Here is an 18,717-nt window from a genome sequence, read left to right as displayed (position 1 = left end):
AGGTTTCTATCTTTGAGCTTGTTAATTCTCTCTTCCATATGGCCTGCTCTATTTCTATGCTTTCTAATGCATTCTTCATCTCACTTGTTGACTTCTTCAGCTCTAGAATTTCTGTTTGGTTCTTTTTTACAGTTTCAATCTCTTTGGTAAAGTATTCTTTCTATTTGTTGATTTTATTCCTGAGCTCACTGAACTGCCATGGTGAGTTTTCTAGTAGCTTGTTGAGTTTCTTCATGACAGCTATTTTGAATTCTTTATCACTTAGATCACAAACAATCTTCCATGACTTTGTTTGGTTTCTGGAGAACTGTTATTTTCCTTTTGTGATGTTGTGTTACTGTGGCTTTTTGTGGTGCTTAGTGAGTTATACCTCTGCTGGGACATTTGTGTAGCAAACACTTTTCTTATTTAGGTATAGCTTTGTTTGTTTTGATTCAAACTTCTAAATTAGTTGGAGATTAGAGGCCTTTCTTTTGTTTTTCAGTAGGTGGCGCTATAGCGCTAGTTTTTGGCTTCTCTTGCCCAAGTTGCCTTTGGCTATAATTGAGGATCTGCATGTTCCACTCTCCATAGCCTCTGCCTGGGGCGTCGAATCAGTACTCCTGTCATCATGGTCTGTGCCTCTGGGGGTCACTGATGCCTTACTGATGCCTTGCTGTTGCCTGTGTCGCTGCGGTTGCTGGCTGTGCCGCCAGGAGTACAGGGATGGCTGACGCCTCCACCACGCAACTGGATCACCTGGGCTGAAAGCTTTGCCGCTGTGGTGGGGGAAGGGGGAGGGTGGGGAGGGGGCCAGGTTCATGGGGCACTGCCTCTGCTGTTGCCTGTTACCTTGTGGCCATAGGCACGCACCACTGCGGTTGGGATGAGTCCTGTGTGCACCTCCATTGCTGCTACCAGGCTCTGAGTCCTGGACGAGGGCGTGGAATCATGAGGCTCCACCTCTGCTGCTGCTTCGCTCCCCATGGCTGCAGGTGCTGCTGCGGTCGGCTGGCTTGAGTTGCACTTGTGCCTGGGCTGGTGCCTGCTGAGTTCTTTGGGGCTAGGGGTTGGCTGGCTCAGCTGCCACGGCCAGAGTTCCAGGGTCCTGGATACTGCCTCTACTGTTCCCTGTTTAGTGGCCTCTATGTCCTCCAATCCACCCACCTTTGTATGGACCAACATGTTGATCTCTCCAGTGTCCTGGTGTGTTGGACAATGTAGTCTTTTTCGGGTTATGGATGTTTTACTTGCTGTAGATTGAAGGGGAAAGACAAAGGAATCCCCTCATACCGCCATGATGATGATGCCTTAAAAATGACTCTAAGTACAATTCTATCAATTTTATTAAGCCCTACCTAACACTTGATTTTGATCATAACACACAGGTATTACGAATATCTGCTTTTTCAATAATATAAAAAGACTAAAACTTCTCATAGACCTTGAAGTAGAAACAGCGTAGTTGTAGTGCTTCAGAGCCAGACTGTCCGGGGGCCGGCACGGCCCCGTGGCTTAGCGGTTAAGTGCGCACGCTCTGCTGCTGGCGGCCCGGGTTTGGATCCCGGGCGCACACCAACGCACCGCTTCTCCGGCCACACTGAGGTCGCGTCCCACATACAGCAACTAGAAGGATGTGCAACTATGACATACAACTATCTACTGGGGCTTTGGGGGAAAAAGGAAGGAGGACTGGCAATAGATGTTAGCTCAGAGAAGGTCTTCCTCAGCAAAAAGAGGAGGATTGGCATGGATGTTAGCTCAGGGCTGATCTTCCTTAAAAAACCAGACTATCCAGGATCCTCAACTATAAAAAGGGAACCTACCATAAAAGGTTTTTGAGGATTAAATGAATTAATTCATATAAAACTTAGAATAGTACCTGGTCACACATTATAATCTGAATCAATGATTCTTAACACAGGGTGGTTCCAACACCTAGGGGGCATTTTTGATTGTCCTCATGATTGGGGTGCTACAGCCATTTAGTGGATGAGAACCAGGAATGCTACACGTTCTACAGGACTTTTGAACGTCCGAGTCAAATTCAGGAATACCTTAAAAGGTGGGGACAGGTCAAGACAGGAGATGTTTTTTGCAATCTTTGTTAGTACTCCATCCCATGGCATAATAGTGAATTATTTTAATACTATCCATATAAAAACTGGCTGATTTGTAAGGATATTATCCTTCCTTATTTTTTCAACTTGACATCCTATAATTTTTCTTGTCATGTTATTTCTATTTTGGTTAACATTATTTCCCTCTTTCACTCTCCTTAATTTTTTTCTATTACTACTGACATAAGCTTCTATTCTAATAACTGTAGTTTTTCTCAGGGCTATGACACTGCAGAACTCCAGATGGCACTATTTACATTGTGCTCTATGCAAACCATATGCCTAGAATTGTGCAACTTGGCAGCCTTGCCTCTGCCTTACATTTTCCTGTTGTATTTTTCTGCTATTCAAATTTGTTCATTATAAAGAGGGACAAAGAGTACCTCACTATGTCTTCTTATGTAGTCGTTATCTGAGTATATACACACTGCACTGCTATTCTATACAGTTTGTTTTCTTTTTATAGAAATGTATAGCACAATTCAGGTACTATAATATTTTTTATAATTATATATTTTATAGACTATATTTTATGAGTTTAAGTTTATATAGTAGGCATTATAAAATATTTGTTAAAAAAAGGGAGTATTGGGACTGATAAAGAACCACTGACTTAAATGAGAACTCAAATTTCTTATAAACTTGCACAGATTACAGAATACTAAAACTAGATGGAATCTTAGATAAAATTTAATCTATCATCTTCTATAATAACATTTTATATTATGAATAGCACCTTGGTTCATAGTTTGAATTAATGCAGTTGTATTACAGAAAGTAGAGAAGTAAAAAAGATCTAAAATATTCTTTTTTTTTTTTTTTTGTGAGGAGGACTAGCCCTGAGCTAACATCTGATGCCAATCCTCTCCTTTTTTCTTGAGGAAGATTGGCCCTGAGCTAATATCCGTGGCCATCTTCCTCTACTTTATATGGGACACCACCACAGCATGGCTTAACAAGCGGTGCATCGGTGCACGCCCAGGATCCAAACCTGTGAACCCCGGGCCGTTGCAGCGGAGCACACGCACTTAACCACTTGCACCACCAGGCTGGCCCCTAAAATATTCTTGAATACAAACACCATCTTCTCAGGATGAACTTGAAAATTGCCACTCAGGCAGAAGAGTGAATGAGTGAGTCAAGAGCCCAGGTACTAGAGCCAGACGGCCTAACACTCCTGTTCCTCTATTTAACAGTTACGTCCCTTTCCACAAATTACTGAGACTCTCCATGCCTTGGATCCCCATCTTGTAAAATGAGGATAAAAATAGTACCTAAGAGCTGTTATAAAAATTAAATAGATTTACAAAGGTAAGGCACTTAGAATGGTGGTTAGTAAAGCACTCAATAAAATATTTAGTTATATTTACTTATTAATATTGTAATTCATTTATAGAAAATAAAATGCCTTTGTCAGTCTTAAAGAAGCCTGAAATGGTTCTGAAACAATTAGTCACAGGTTTAAAAATAAATCAGTAATTACCAAGAACCTAGCACAGTGCCAGGACACTTGTTATTTGCTGACTGAATGAACTAGTCTATATCTTAATTTATTCTCTACACATTTATTTGTTCTCTATAAGAAGAGAGAAACAAGGGACAACTTTTTAATGGATAGATTGGCATACTAGTACGAGTGAGAACTATTTTCATTCAGTCTGATTCAGAATTTGGCAATTTTCAATGAAATATATAAACTTTACAAACCTGTTCAAGGAATACATTGTTTTGAAATGGTGTCTCTAAGGCCACAAATCTCCTAGCTGATTATAATATTGTGTCTCTCTTGGAAATGCCAAAGTCAAACATCAGAAAACATGTATAGATCAAAATACTGAATTTATTTTAAAAACTACTATTTTTTAAGTGGGCATTGAGTCAGAGAGAAATATTCCTTCTGCTCTTTATAAGACAAATGTTAAGAATCCATATTGTAGGACTGCTCCTATGATATAGTCTCTTTTGTTAACATATATGTGATAATGTAATATTCCCTTGCACAGGGCATATTTTACATAGTAAAGCTTAGTATTTAAAAAATTGTATTCATTTATTTTACTCATTTATTTACTCACCATTTTATTTTATTTATTTATTTATTTTGTGAGGAAGATCAGCCCTGAGCTAACATCCATGCCAATCCTCCTCTTTTTGCTGAGGAAGACGGGCCCTGAGCTAACATCTATTGCCAATCCTCCTTTTTTTCCCCAAAGCCCCAGTAGGTAGTTGCACATCCTGCTAGTTGCTGTATGTGGGACACGGCCTCAGCATGGCTGGACAAGTGGTGCGTCAGTGCGCGCCCGGGATCCAAACCAGGCCGCCAGTAGCAGAGCGTGCACACTTAACTGCTAAGCCACGGGGCCAGCCCCTTACTCACCATTTTAAAGTGTACAATTCAGGGGCGCTTAGTACATTAACAATGTTGTGCAACCATAACCACTATCTAGTTACAGAACATTTTCATTATCCCAAAAGGAAACACTGTACCCATTAAGCAGTCACTCCTGTTCTCGCCTCCCCCCAGTTCCTGGCAACCACTACTCTGTTTTCTGTCTTTATGGATTTGCTTATCCCTGGAGATTTTACATAAATGGAATCAGAGTATTTTATGCCTAGCTTCTTTCACTTAGCATAATGTTTTAAAATTTCATCAATTTGTAGTATGTATCTGTACTTCATTCCTTTTTATAGCTGAATAATATTTCAATGTATGGATACATCACATTTTGTTTACCCATTCATCCACTAATGGACATTTGGGTTGTTTCTACCTTTTGGCTATTGTGAATAGTGCTGCTAGGAATATTCCTTTATAAGTTTTTGTTTGAACACCTGTTTGTAATTCTTTTGGGTCTATACCTAGGGATGGAATTGCTGGGTTACAAGCTTAACTTTTTGAGGAACTGCCAAACGGTTTTCCACAGTGGCTGGACCATTTACATTCCCATCAGCAAAGTATGAGAGTTCCAATTTCTTCACATTCTTGCCAACACTTCCTATTTTCTGTTTTTTTGCTTACAGCTATCCTAGTGAGTGTGAAGTGGTATTTCATTCTGCTTTTGATTTCCGTTTCACTAATGAGTAATGAAATTTGGCCTCTTTTCACGTGCTTGTTGGCTATTTGTATATCTTCTTTGGAGAACTGTCTATTCAAGTCTTTTGCCCATTTTTTAATTAGGTTGTCTTTTTATTGCTGAATTATAAGAGTTCTTTATATGTTTTGGATATGAAACCCTTACCAAATATATGATCTGAAAATATTTTCTCACATTCTGTGAATTGTCTTTTCACTCTCTTGACAGTGTCCTCTGATGCCCCAAAGTTTAAAATTTTGATGAAGTCAATTTATCTTTTTTTTTGTTCCATGTGCTTTTGGAGTCATATCAGAGAAACCATTGCCAAATCCAAGGTCATGAAGATTTGCCCCTTTGTCGTCTTCTAGTTTTAGTTAGATGTTGCTGAGGATTTTTGCATCTATATTTGTAAAGGATAATGGTTTGCAGTTTTCTTTTCTTGTGATGTCTTTGTCTGACTTTCGTGTCAGGGTAATGCTGGCCTCATAGAATGAATTAGAAAGTGTTCCCTTCTCTTCTATTTTCTGGATACATTTGAGAGACTGGTGTTAATGCTTCCCTAAATGGCAGAATTTTACAGTGAAGCATTTTGTCCTGGCTTTCTTTGTTGGGAAGTTTTTGATTACTGATTCAATGTCTTTATTTGTTATAGGTTTATTCAGATTTCCTATTTTTTTTCTTGAGTTTTGGCAGTTCTGTATTTCTGGGAATTTGTCCATTTCATCTAAGTTATCTAATTTGTTGGCATACAACTGTTCATAGTATTCTCTTCTAATTCTTTTCATTTCTGTAAGGGTGGAAGTAATGTCCCCACTTTTTCTGATTTTACTAATTGGCATGCTCTTTCTTTTTTTGTTTGTCTAGCTAAAGATTTGTCAATTTTGTCATATCTTTTCAAAAGAACCGATTTTTGGTGTCATCAATTCTCTCCATTGTTTTCCGTTCTCTATTTTGTTTATCTCTGCTCTAATCTTTTCCTTTTGCTGGCTTTGAGTTTTCTTTGTTCTTTTTCTAGCCCCTTAAGGTGTAAACTTAGGTTATCAATTTGAGCTCTTTCTTCTTTTTTTAATGTAGGTGTTTACAGCTATAAATTTCCCTCTGAGCACTGCTTTTGCTGCATCCCATAAATTTTGTATATTGTGTTTTCATTTTCACTCATCTCAAAATATTTTCTAATTTCTCTTGTGATTTTCTCCTTTGATCCATTCATTGTCTGTTTAAGAGTACAATGTTCAATTTCCACATATTTGTAGATTTTCCAGTTTTCCTTCTGTTACTGATTTCTAGTTCATTCCACTGTGGTCAAAGAAGATACTTTGTTTGATTTCAGTCTTTTAAAATTTATTTAGATTTGTTTTGAGGCCTAACATATGGTTTACTCTGGAGAATGTCCCATGTGCACTTGAGAAGAATCTGTGTTCTGCTGATGTCTGGAGTGTTTTGTGTATGATGGCTAGGCCTAGCTGGTTTATAATGTTGCTCAAATCCTCTACTTCCGTACTGACCTTCAGTCTAGTTATTCTACTTAGCATGTTTTTTTAAGCATGGTATCACCTGCATATAAAAGTACTCCCAAGATGACACAGGCTTTGTCTGTGATTGGACAAGGAGTTCACTAATGTACCTTTACAACCAACATGCAGACCTAGATTATGGCAGGCATTACTTTAGTATAGTGACAGGAATGACTCCTGGGACGTAAATGGCTATTTCCTCTGCCCAAATTGCAGTTACCATTTGGCTGGTGTCTTTATTTGTAACTCGGCAATTCTATACTTTGAGTTAATGAAGATAGTTGTACTGAAATGTTTCTCTATTGTAGTCTGTCTCCTCAGAATTCCTTCTTTCCCTTGTTACTATGAGAATATATATTTACTACTCTTCCTTACTTTAAACTTCTTGATTTACTTATATCTGTTTCTTTTTAAAATCTTATCTATATTGCTTAGCTTTTGGTCCAAGAGGTTTAATTTTAATAGCCAATTAGAATTGTCCTTTACTTCTGGTTGGCAAACTAAGCTGATGAATTCTAAATTTAGCTTCCCAGCTACTGCTGCAATGTTATCAACTCCAAAATCTCAGCAGCTTACAAAAAGAATAAGTTTCTTGCTTATGGGTCTGTAGGAAGCTCTATTTCATAATGCCAGAGGGTGCATAACTGCTCCACGTGTTTCTCATTCTGGGACCAGGAGCAATCTAGGACACACTCATCTTACAGAAGACAGAGGAGAGTAGGTCACCACAAACCAAGTACAACATTTAAAGTGTCTGCTTGAGTCATACCTACTAACATTACATTGGCCTAAATAGGTCACATGGCTAAGCCCAACAGAGTGGGAAAATCTCCTCCTTCCATGTGAAGGGAGAAGGAAGAGTAAGTATTTGCTGAAAGACCATCAACCGGTCTAGCAAAATAAGAAAATTAGGGGCAGTGTAGTGAATTTTTCAAAGTTAAATATATTTAAATTAAAGAACTTACTCTGAAGTTAAGCCTTTTCTCCTTTTTAGAGCAATAATGTTCTTTCATTTAAAAAATGAAGGTAATAATAGAAGGCAGTAGGCCTTTTAAAATTCTTATTACTTGACAAAATAAAAAGTTGGCAACCCTCTGTCAGTCCCCCCAAACTTTTAAGACAATTTTACTAGTCTACAAAAATCTCAAAGTCTACAACCAAAAAAAAAATCACAGACCACTGACTGTAATCCCAGGTCTCTCTGGCTGTTGTTCACTATTCAGTCTACTCCTTGGCTTGCAAAGACACTCATTTTCCCCCTTCTCAGGTTTCATTATTCCAAATGCTTGTGATTAGCAAAGTCCATGCGTTACAGAACTAAAATGTCATTATTTATTTCTAGTGATCTAATCTAAATTTTACCTTAAAAATGATCCCATTTACTCTTCAAGTCTCTATACAAACTTGGTTTTGTAACAGCTGGGGCCCTAGAATCTTAACGTCATGTAAATCTTTCATGACCTTGACATGAAAATTTTAACAGGCAGTACATAAAGAATAATGGCCTATGACTCTGTAACTTTAAAAGGATGAGCTATTAAGATTGAAATTTAAAAAGTAGCTAGTGGCTTTACTTCCAATGAAGTGAAAGGGCACGTATTTAATAGTTTTATAAGTATAGAAGTGTTTATAAATACGAATGATTTTGTCATAGCCTTATCAAACATTAAAACTATGCCAAACAGCAGAGCAGTAGTTTTTTTTTCGCTCACAGGTCTGTTAAAGCAAGTGAAGCAACTGGTACTCCTCTAATGACTGATTCCATGATTTCACTCCTGACTCCTCAGCTTATTTCCACTTCCCACTCTTGCTCTTCATCTTGTTCCCTACTTGTGACATTCTCCAGCTTTAGGCACTTATTAAATGTTATAGCTACCTCATTCATTCCAAACTAGAGGGTGGGGTGGAAGAACGTGATATTGAAATGTATTCTATCTACAGAAAACCTTATATATAGACTTTCAAATTTGTCAAAACAGAATTTCCCATGAGTCTTGCTTTTAGCAAATGAGATTCACAGTTCGTTATTGAACACTAACTTATCAGACAGGATCTGTGAAATGACTTCACAATGTGGCAACTGCCTTTTGTTACCCTACTGATCTTGCCCAGTATTGGAGAATTTGACCCAACGTACATTTAGATTTCATAAATGTGTAAATCTAAAATAAGAGGCAGAGAGGCACCCATGAATCAGCAAGGGAAGTTTCTACCAACTGGGAGGAGAACTCAACTAACTTGTTTTGAAACTTGTGTTTGTGCCATACTTAGAATTTAAATAAAGTATGCTTCTTTTACAACAGTTTGTGGGGTATATAGAGAAGTTACATTTTCTCTAATTTTTAAAATGTAATTCTCATTAAAATAAGATGAAAATTCAAAAATGTGGTTGTAACATAAGCAACATACCTGCAGGTGTGATCATCACTCACACTTGCAATTTCTTCGCCTTCTTTGGGATTAAACACCAAACCATTAATGAAATCTGAATGGCCCTCTAAAACCTGACATAAGGGGAAAAGTTAATTAGAACACAGGAAAATAATCCACAACATTCCTACCTAATATTTTTACTTCGCTGCCTTAAAAACTTTCACTGCATGCTTCTCTTTTCTATAAATATTTCTTAAGCAATCTGCTATTTTTAAAGCATGATTTATTCACCCACTTTTCTGGAAGGTTTATCTTGGAAAGAAGCTGATCATTCAACATACTGCTATTAGCTTGATCTTTCTTTTCTAGTATGCATTTCTTACAAAAACACACACACTTTTTTACTGTACCTGTCCTCATCTCACCTCCTTTCTCACTGGTTACATAAAGCTCAAATAAAAATTAATGCTAAGAGAACTTTCCAGGGGTACTGAGATAGAGTCTCCCTCAACTTTTTACCTCATACCTGCTGCTCTGCACCTAACAAACACACAGTATGGACTTCACCTTCTAAGGTCTTTATTCACTTGCTCAGTGAGACTGCCAGCACTGGAGACAGCTAGTATTATAAGCCCATCATCTCAACAACCCAGAAATCCTCCTCTGGAATAGAATAAACGGAAGGAATAAACGGAAAGCTCCGAGGTAGAGGACCATGTGAGCAGGCAAGGTTCAATCAGTCTACACCTTTATAGTCGAAATCCTAAACAGCCTGTAGATAGCAGATATTTAAATATTTTAATGGATATTATTCTTGCTTCCTCCTTTCCTTCTAAAAACTTGAATTTGATCTCAGTTCTAAGGTAATAAAGTGGTTCTACTTGGTACTGCTTACTATTTAGAAATATTATCATGATAAAAAAAATTTGATTTAAACATTCCTGCGTAACTTTAACAAAACCAGGTCCCCCAAATAATTCTTCAAAGCTTATGCCATACTGTACAAGACAAACTAAATTAACAATAAATATTTAACGTCTATTATAACTACCACATTAACTTTTGATGGGTCAAAATTGTATGTGCCATCTGTACACTTGGCTTTTCACTGGTACAGCCTTAAATTAACTAATATATAAAGTACACTGTACTATTGTACAATTGTATATAGCCCATTGTACACAGCTTAGAGCATAATTTTTACTCTTTTCGAAATGACTGGAAAGGTTTATAGTTTATCTTTCTTTGTAACATTATTCACATTTTTGATTTACTAGAAAGAAGGCAATATTATTCTTACAAAAAATATAATGCAATTTCAACCCAAACTGAGAGCAATTTAATTAATTAATTTAACTTTTATTCAGATATAATTGACATATAACACTGTGTAAGTTTAAGGCGTTTGCTGCACATGTTTGATACATATATATACAGTTATGTGTTGCTTAATGACAGGGATATGTTCTGAGAAATGTGTTGTTAGGCAATTTCGTTGTGGAAACATCATAGAGTGTACTTACACAAATCTAGATGGTAAAATCTATTACACACCTAGGCTAAATGGTACTAATCTGATGGGACCACTATTGTATATGCGGTTTGTCACTGACCAAAACATTATTACGTGATGCGTTACTGTGTTGTGAAATCATTACCACAACACGGTTGGTTAATACCTCTATCACCTCACATAGTTACCATTTATGTTTTGTGGTAACAACATTTAAGATGTACTCTTTTAGCAACTTTCATGTATATAATACAGTATTGTTAACTATACTCATCATGCTGTATATTAGATCCCCAGAACTTATTCATCTTATAATTGGAAGTTTGTACTCTTTGATCAACATCTCCCCATTTCCCCCACCCCTCAACCCCTGGCAATCACCATTCCACTCTGTTTCTGAGTTTGGCTTTTTAAAATTCCACATATAAGTGAGATCATACAGCATTTGTCTTTGTCTGACATTCTGCAGGGCTATTTATAATACTAATAGAAAACACATATGTAGAGCTTACTATGTACAAAGCATTGTTCTAAGTGTTTTGTATGAATTAGCTCAGTCAATGCTCATAATCCTATAAGACAGATGCTATGATTATACCCATTTTACAGATAAAGAAATGAGCACAAAGAGATTGGGAACTTGAACCAAAGTCACACTGTTACTAAAGTGGTAGAGCTGGGCTTTAAACCCAGGTGGTCTGGCTGCTGTGTCTGTGCTCTTAGCCACCTTGTAATCCTGCCTTGCTGTCTGCTGTACTGATCATTTATTCCCTTGAAGTTTGACTCTTACTCGAGGTGTGCTCCTGTCTATTATATTCCTACTATACTGACTGCGAATTTCTAATTCTCCTTCATTTGCTGTCCTTACCTAATATTTTAACTTAATAAGTGACATCAGATTTATACTCTGCAGTCCTTACTAAGAACCTAGTTACTATAGCCTACAATAGAGTAAATGAGACTCTAAATTACGTATTTTAAAGATGACCATAAAAAGTCATTTTAAATTAGGATAAAACCAATTAAAAAAGCAAAAAATAATAAATACAGTTTAAAGTAAAGATGAATTATACTTGTCAACATACCTTGTATTCATTTTTATCTTGAAGATCTGAAGTAAATAATCTAATTTTCAAATCAGCAGCTGAAGTACAAAATCTGGAAGCAAAAAAAACAAAAACAAACCCATTTTTAGTCTATGTAAGTGAAAGTTCTCCCCCACCCTTGCAATCGTGGGGTTTTTTTTGGGCATAAGGGAGATGCTGTGGCTCTTGTAAAAAATGTTCTATAGCCATTACTGAAAGTAGGAGGCACATAAAATTCTTTTTTGAAAATACACAAAAATTACTATATTCTGGATTTGTCTCTTCAATAATAAAAGTACAGAATTTTATTATAAATCAACATGTGAATTTAATTTTTAACTTTCTCTTAAAAGTACATAAGGATGGATTAAAAAAGTATCTCCATTTTAGCTAGGTCAATATTAGATATTAAAAATATTGTTACACATCTACCCTAGTCTTTGCCTTCTTCAGTTATCCAGAAGCCTGCTTACGTTTTCTATTCCTCTAAATAAATTAAATTAGATGAAAGAAGATAATCTTTTTATACTTATAAAAGCTGGTATATTTATATCTACTAAAAGCTGGAGTATTATTTGTATCGACCCTAACATTTAAGATATTTTTTAGTAGTTGATCGATGTGTGTTACATTAAAAAACAAAACCTAAGGAATAAACAACCATTTTTTACCTAGTTCACCTTCGATCCTACAATTTTTAGCTTCTCAGCATGTCAGATTACAGCTGAGGAAGAAAGAGAAATTATATTTATATGTTGAAAAACAAAGTTTATTTCCAACTGTTTTTAGGTAAATGAGTATCATGTGAATCTAAATTTCTTTAGTTCTGACTACATTAAAGTTAACCATTTTTTTTCCTCAACTAATAAATTTAATTTAAATAAAATTTAAGTTAAATAAAAGCAAGGCTCCTAATCTATAGACCAGGATGTGCTGGTAGATCTCTGCTGCCACACTCCTTTTCAGTGATTTGTCAAGAGCCATTGGAAGAAACAGATCAAAGCCAGAGGGAAACTCCCTCTTCCGTCCAAGGTTTTCTCAGAGGTGAAATTAAAAGCTGTAGTAAAATAAACTAGTTCTTCTTCTCCCCACAATTAGGACTACACTATTTTGAAGTATTCATGACCAGGGCTCAAATTTTCCAGTATTTTGCCTTTCCTTGAGTTCAGAGGGGAAGACACATAAGCAAGGTGGGTGAGAGGTATGTATATACATGTGTGTGTGTCTGTGTGAATGACTGGGGAGGGAGGTGTCTTAGGAAATATCCCCATTTCCTAGAAATAACACTGAGTTACTTAGAGGCAGCTTTGTAGTTTTTAATTTTAGTAGTTTCATTATATACTTTACAAATATGAAACAAATTTTAATAAAGATTATTTTTCTAGTGAGATTTGTTTTTTATATTCAGGACATATTTAATTTCTTTTTCTTTACATTTTTGAAATTTTTTTGGTTCCTACGTTAACTTTTAAAAAACTATGGCCCAAAATACATAAAATTTGCCATCTTAACATTTTTAAGTGTACACTACAGTAGTGTTTATGCATGCTGTTGTGAAACAGATCTCCAGAACTTTTTCAACTTGTAAAACTGAAACTCTATATCCACTGAACAGCAGGTCTCCCTTCCCCATTCCCCCAGGCCCTAGCAACCAATATTTTATTTTCTATTTCCAAGAGTTTGACTATTTTAGATATCCATATAAGTGGACTCATGTAATATTTGTCTTGTGACTGGCTTGTTTCGCTTAATATAATGTCCTCAAGGTTCATCCATGTTGTAGCATATGATAGGAATTACTTCTTTTTTAAGGCTGAATAATATTACATTGTGTGTGTGTGTATATCTATATCTATATAGATATACACACACACACATATATGCACACTCTTTATCCATTCAGCTGTTGATGGATATTTAGGTTGTGTTCACCTCTTGGCTATTGCAAATAATGCTGCAATGAACACCAAAGAGCAAACAGCTCTTTGAGACCCTGCTTTCAATTCTTTTGAGCATACACCCAGAAGTGGAATTGCTGGGTCATATGGTTTTTTAATTTTTTGAGGAACTGCCATACTGTTTTCCATACTGTCTGCATCATTTTACATTCTCACCAACAGTGCACAATAGTTTTTATTTCTTCATATCTTCATCAACACATTATTTTTTTATAGTAGCCATTCTAATGGGTGTGGGTAATATCTCATCGTGGTTTTGATTTGCATTCCCTAATGATTAGCATTGTTGAACATCTTTTCATATGCTTGTTGGCCATTTGCATATCTTCTTTGGAGAAATGTCTATTCAAGTTCTTTGCCCATTTTTTTTTTTTTTTTTTTTTGTGAGGAGGACTAGCCCTGAGCTAACATCCGATGCCAATCCTCCCCTTTTTTCTTGAGGAAGAGTGGCCCTGAGCTAACATCCGTGCCCATCTTCCTCTACTTTATATGGGATGCCGCCACAGCATGGCCTACCAAGCGGTGCATCGGTGCGCGCCCGGGATCTGAACCTGTGAACCCCGGGCCGCTGAAGCGGAGCGCGCACACTTAACTGCTTGTGCCACCGGGCCAGCCCCCTTTGTCCATTTTCTAATCAGGTTATTTGCTTTTTTTGCTATTGAGTTGTAGGAGTGCCTTATATATTTTGGAGATTAACGGTTTATCAGATATACGGTTAGTAAATATTTTCTCCCATTCCATAGGCTACCTTTTCACTATGTTGATTCTTTCCTTTGCTGTGCAGAAGCTTTTTAGTTTGATGGAGTCCCACTCGTCTACTTTTGCTTTTGTTGCATGTGCTTTTGGTGTCATATCCTTGAAATCACCGCCAAGACCAATGTCATGCAGCTTTTCTCCTATGCTTAATTATCTAGGAGTTTTACAGTTTCAGGTATTATGTCTAGGTCTTTAATCTATTTTGAGTTAATTTTTGTACATGATGTAAGGTAAGGGTCCAACTTCATTCTTTTGAATATGGATATCCAGTCTTCCGAACACCATTTGCTGAAGAGACTATCTTTTCCCTATTGTGTAGCCTTGACACCTTTGTTGAAGATCATTTAACCATATATGTGAGGATTGGTTTCTTGGTTCCCTATTCTGTTCCATTGGTCTATATGTCTGTCTTTTTGCCAGTATCATATTGTTTTGATTACTGTAGCTTTGCAATGCGTTTTGAAATCAGGAAGGGTGAGGCCTCTGGCTTTGTTTTTCTCTCAAGTTTTTTTGGCTATCTGGGGTCCTCTGAAATTCCATATGAATTTTAGGATTTTTTTTGATTTCCGCAAAAAATGTCATTGGGATTTTGATAGGGATTACATTAAATCTGCAGATAGTTTTGGGTAATATGAACATTTTAACAATATTAAATCTTCCAAACCACGAACACGGGCTGTCTTTCCATTTATTTGTGTCTTAATTTTTTTCAGCAATGTTTTGTAGTTCTTGGTGTACAAATCTTTTGTCTCCTTGGTTATGTAGTGAGATTCTTGAAAGGTTTATATGAAAGGGTACACAACATTACATTAGTGCATGGTTTATTTTGCATTTCTATGTATTTATAGAGTGCATAAGAATGTCTATCATCTGCAGTAGCTTGAATAGTGGCCCCCAAAAGATATGTCAAGTCCTAATCCCTGGTACCTGTGAAAGTGAACTCATTTGAAAATAGTTTTGCAGATGTATTTAAGTTAAGGATCTCAAAATGATCATCCTGGATATAGGCTGGGCTCTAAATTCAGTGATAAGTGTCCTTACAAGACACAGAAAAGGAGAAACACAGGAAAGAAGGAGATGGGAGGACAGAGGCAGAGACTGAAGTGATGCATCAAAAAGGCAAAAAACATCAAGGAGCCCCAGCCACCACCAGAAGCTAGGAGAGAGGCATGGAACGGATTCTTCCTTAGAGCCTCCATGAGGAATTAATCTTGCCGACATCTTGATTTCAGACTTCTGGCCTCCAGGACTGGGGGAGAATACATTTCTGTTGTTTTAAGCCACTGTGTTTATAGCAATTTGTTACAGCAGCCCTAGGAAACCAATATACCATCCTAAATAGTACACAAATATATGAATATTTCATTAAATAGCTTAATAGATGTTGATTATCAAATTATCCCCTCCAAATCTGTCATATTCTACCAAGTAGATTTTCATTTGATTAACGAGCTCAGCCTAGTCTTGCCATTACCACTTCCTAGCCATGTGACTTGAGGACAGCATGTAACTGATCCAGGTCTCAGTCTCCTCTTTTACAAAGTGAAGGGAGCTCGATGCGTTGACTTCTAATGTCCTTTCATAAAAGTTTAGTTCATAAATGTTCAGTTCATAAATGTAAGCACTCTATCAATTCTGTTTTAAAATACACATGTATATTCCCATCTTCACTTTCATTTAATTTAATCAATACCTATATTTCATTAACAATGAATTCTGAAAATAGGTTCTTTGATTTGAGACATTTTAGGTAGGGAAAAAAAGGAGAGGGCTGAAATCCAACCAGGTTCACTTAATAATTTAACTATGGTCCTGATGGCAACTTACATGTTTCTTAAAAACCAAAACCAAAAACCAAAAACTTGTCTGTGCTGCCTTTGGCACACACCTGGTATCAGAGGTTACTAATGCCCAAGCTTTGATATCAAAGACTTGTCTAATTCAGCCCAACATCCCCAGTGTTGGCTAGTCAACTTTCCTTTGGTTCAGTCTTGTCAGTGCATCACCCTATCCATTCTTCACATCTCTGTTGTAGATGGACGAGACAAGGAAAGAAAGGGAGAGGAGAAAGGGAAAGTCTAAGAAACACTGAAGAGATGTATGCTAGCTGCTATGGGAAAAGTATATTTTGGGTATGTTAAGGATATAATTATTTTGGAAAACAGTTTGGCATTATCTACTCCTAAATATATATTTAAATAAATGTGAGCACATGTACACTATGATATATGTAAAAGGAGGTTCAAAGCAGCATTATTCATAATAACTCCACACTGGAAGTATAGTAGAATAGATAAATTGTAGTATGTTCACAACGGGATACTATACGGCAACAGAAACCAATAACCAGAGCTACACGTAGAGACATAGATGAATCTCACATACATAATGCCAACCGAAAAAAGGTGGACAAAAAGGATATTATTATTCCATTTCTAAGAAAGTTCGTAAGTAGGCAAAAATAAACTATATCGTTTAGGGATGCATAAATAGCTAATAAAACTATAAAGAAAAGAAAGAAGAGAATTGTCATAACAATCATGAGAATGAATATCTTTAAAGGAAAAGAAGGCTGAATAGGGAGGGGCACGTGGCGGGCCTCGGGTGCTGGCAACGTTCTATCTCTTGACCTGGGTGATCATTACATGGGTGTTTGTTTTACAATAATCTGCACATGTATATTCTATACACTTTTTGGCATGTATGCTATATTTCATACATACAAATAAAAGGTAAGAAAAACTAAAAAACAAAGCTTATTCTACCTAAGTCTCTTCTTTTGAATTTGTCCCATTATTGTTTTGGGTATTCATTATTTCCCCACTCAGAGGAAACTCTAGAACAAATTTGCTACAACAGCATTACTAATGTGAGGGCCTCCTAAAGTAGATTTCCTCAGTTCCGTCATCAAGAAATCATTTTAAAATCTCTGTTCAAAATATCATCTTTAAAACAGATAGAGGCTATTTTAGAAGGTTTTTAAAAGAAATATCCTGAGTAAAAGAGTTTATAAAGAAGGTATTACTAGCAGAATGAGGCCAAGTTCAGTAAAAACATCAGAGAACAAAGGAGTTACAGGGGTCAAAGAATATTTACTTAAAAAGAAAATTAACAAAAGAATCTTATTAGGATTAAAAGAAAAATAAACACACAAAACTTGGTGGCCAACCTTGTGCTGTTCCATTTTTATCAAATATTTGCTGCTTTAGTTTATACGTGGTAAGGGTATTTAAGTCACCCTTTAATTAAACCAGAAAATATCAGAGAACTAGTAAGGTGAACAGTTTACTCTCAGCAAGTGTGAAAGAAAAGCAAGTGGGGACGAAATGAGAGTAGAAAGGCAAAGAGAGAGAACAGAACTTAAGGCAACTAAATGCTAAAGATAAAACATTAGGAAGAGTTTCTCTCTAACTGTAGGATAAAGGGTAACGATGGTAAGAGAGATATAAAGTTACACCTCAGTCATTCTGACAGACAACTATTCAGTCATGAAAAACAATTCTATTTACATTGGAGTACTATGAAAAAAATGTAAAGTAAAATAAGAAGTATTATAACTTACACATATAGTTTAATCACAATTGTGTAAAATTATTTATGAAAAAAATGGAAAGGGTATTAGGATGGCATTTAGAAAATATTTCTATATATTCTAAATTTGATATAGTAAGCATGTATTATTTTTATAATAAAAATACGTAATTTATTTGAAAACAACAAAATCATGCTGTCAGCTTGCTCTAAAAATACTGTCTTTAAATTAATGGCTGATTAATGTTTTGAATTTATTATTTGTATTTGGAAAGTTCCAAAAAGGATTTGAGGCAGCTTATCAAAAAGCAACAACAACAAAAGATGAAATAATACAGCAAATCCATTAAAAGGACAGGAAAATAGGCACCAGGCAAAACCACAGGAAGTAGGTGGTTTCTATAGCTTTCAAAATCTGCTAGGGAATGCAAAGAGACTGAAGGACTCTTGTTTAGCTCCAGATTCTGTGAAAACTTCCTTTTAATATAAAAGGAAATGAACAGCACATTGGCTGTTGACAATGACATATGTATGTTGACAAGAGCCATAGATTATTCAAAATTCAGTTAGCTAAAACCTGTAACACCTTCTAGAGAAAAACATAGAACATCTTCACAATCTTGCTCCTTCCTTAGATAGGAAATAGGATGCAGATGAAAAAGTGCTCAACAACATTAGCCTCAGGGAAATGTCACTGTGGTACCAACTAGAATGGCTAAAATTGAAAAGATTGACAACTATAAATGTTGGAGAGTAGGCAGAGCAAGTTCAACATCCTTAGATTATTGGTGAGAATATAAAATGGGGGAACCAC

The 18,717-nt window shown here is 36.2% G+C and overlaps 1 protein-coding gene across 2 annotated transcripts in view; it reads right to left on the bottom strand.

The window, feature by feature from the left end:
- The window catches only part of NUP37 (nucleoporin 37), a 47,538-nt gene that overhangs the window by 17,043 nt on the left and 11,778 nt on the right, over positions 1–18,717 (bottom strand). For both annotated transcript variants that reach the window (XM_087449030.1, XM_004418027.3), the window contains exons 4-5: positions 11,659–11,731; positions 9,097–9,191 (exon numbers count right to left, since the gene is read on the bottom strand). In XM_087449030.1, coding sequence (XP_087305156.1) covers positions 9,097–9,191; positions 11,659–11,731 — 168 coding nt within the window. The remainder of the gene's footprint in view (positions 1–9,096; positions 9,192–11,658; positions 11,732–18,717) is intronic.

Source organism: Ceratotherium simum, chromosome 25 (assembly GCF_057802395.1).
Source record: "Ceratotherium simum simum isolate JZ-2026a chromosome 25, ASM5780239v1, whole genome shotgun sequence".
NCBI lineage: Eukaryota > Metazoa > Chordata > Mammalia > Perissodactyla > Rhinocerotidae > Ceratotherium > Ceratotherium simum.
Note: the sequence above shows the minus strand (reverse complement) of the source record. Positions and strands in the feature narration are given on the sequence as shown.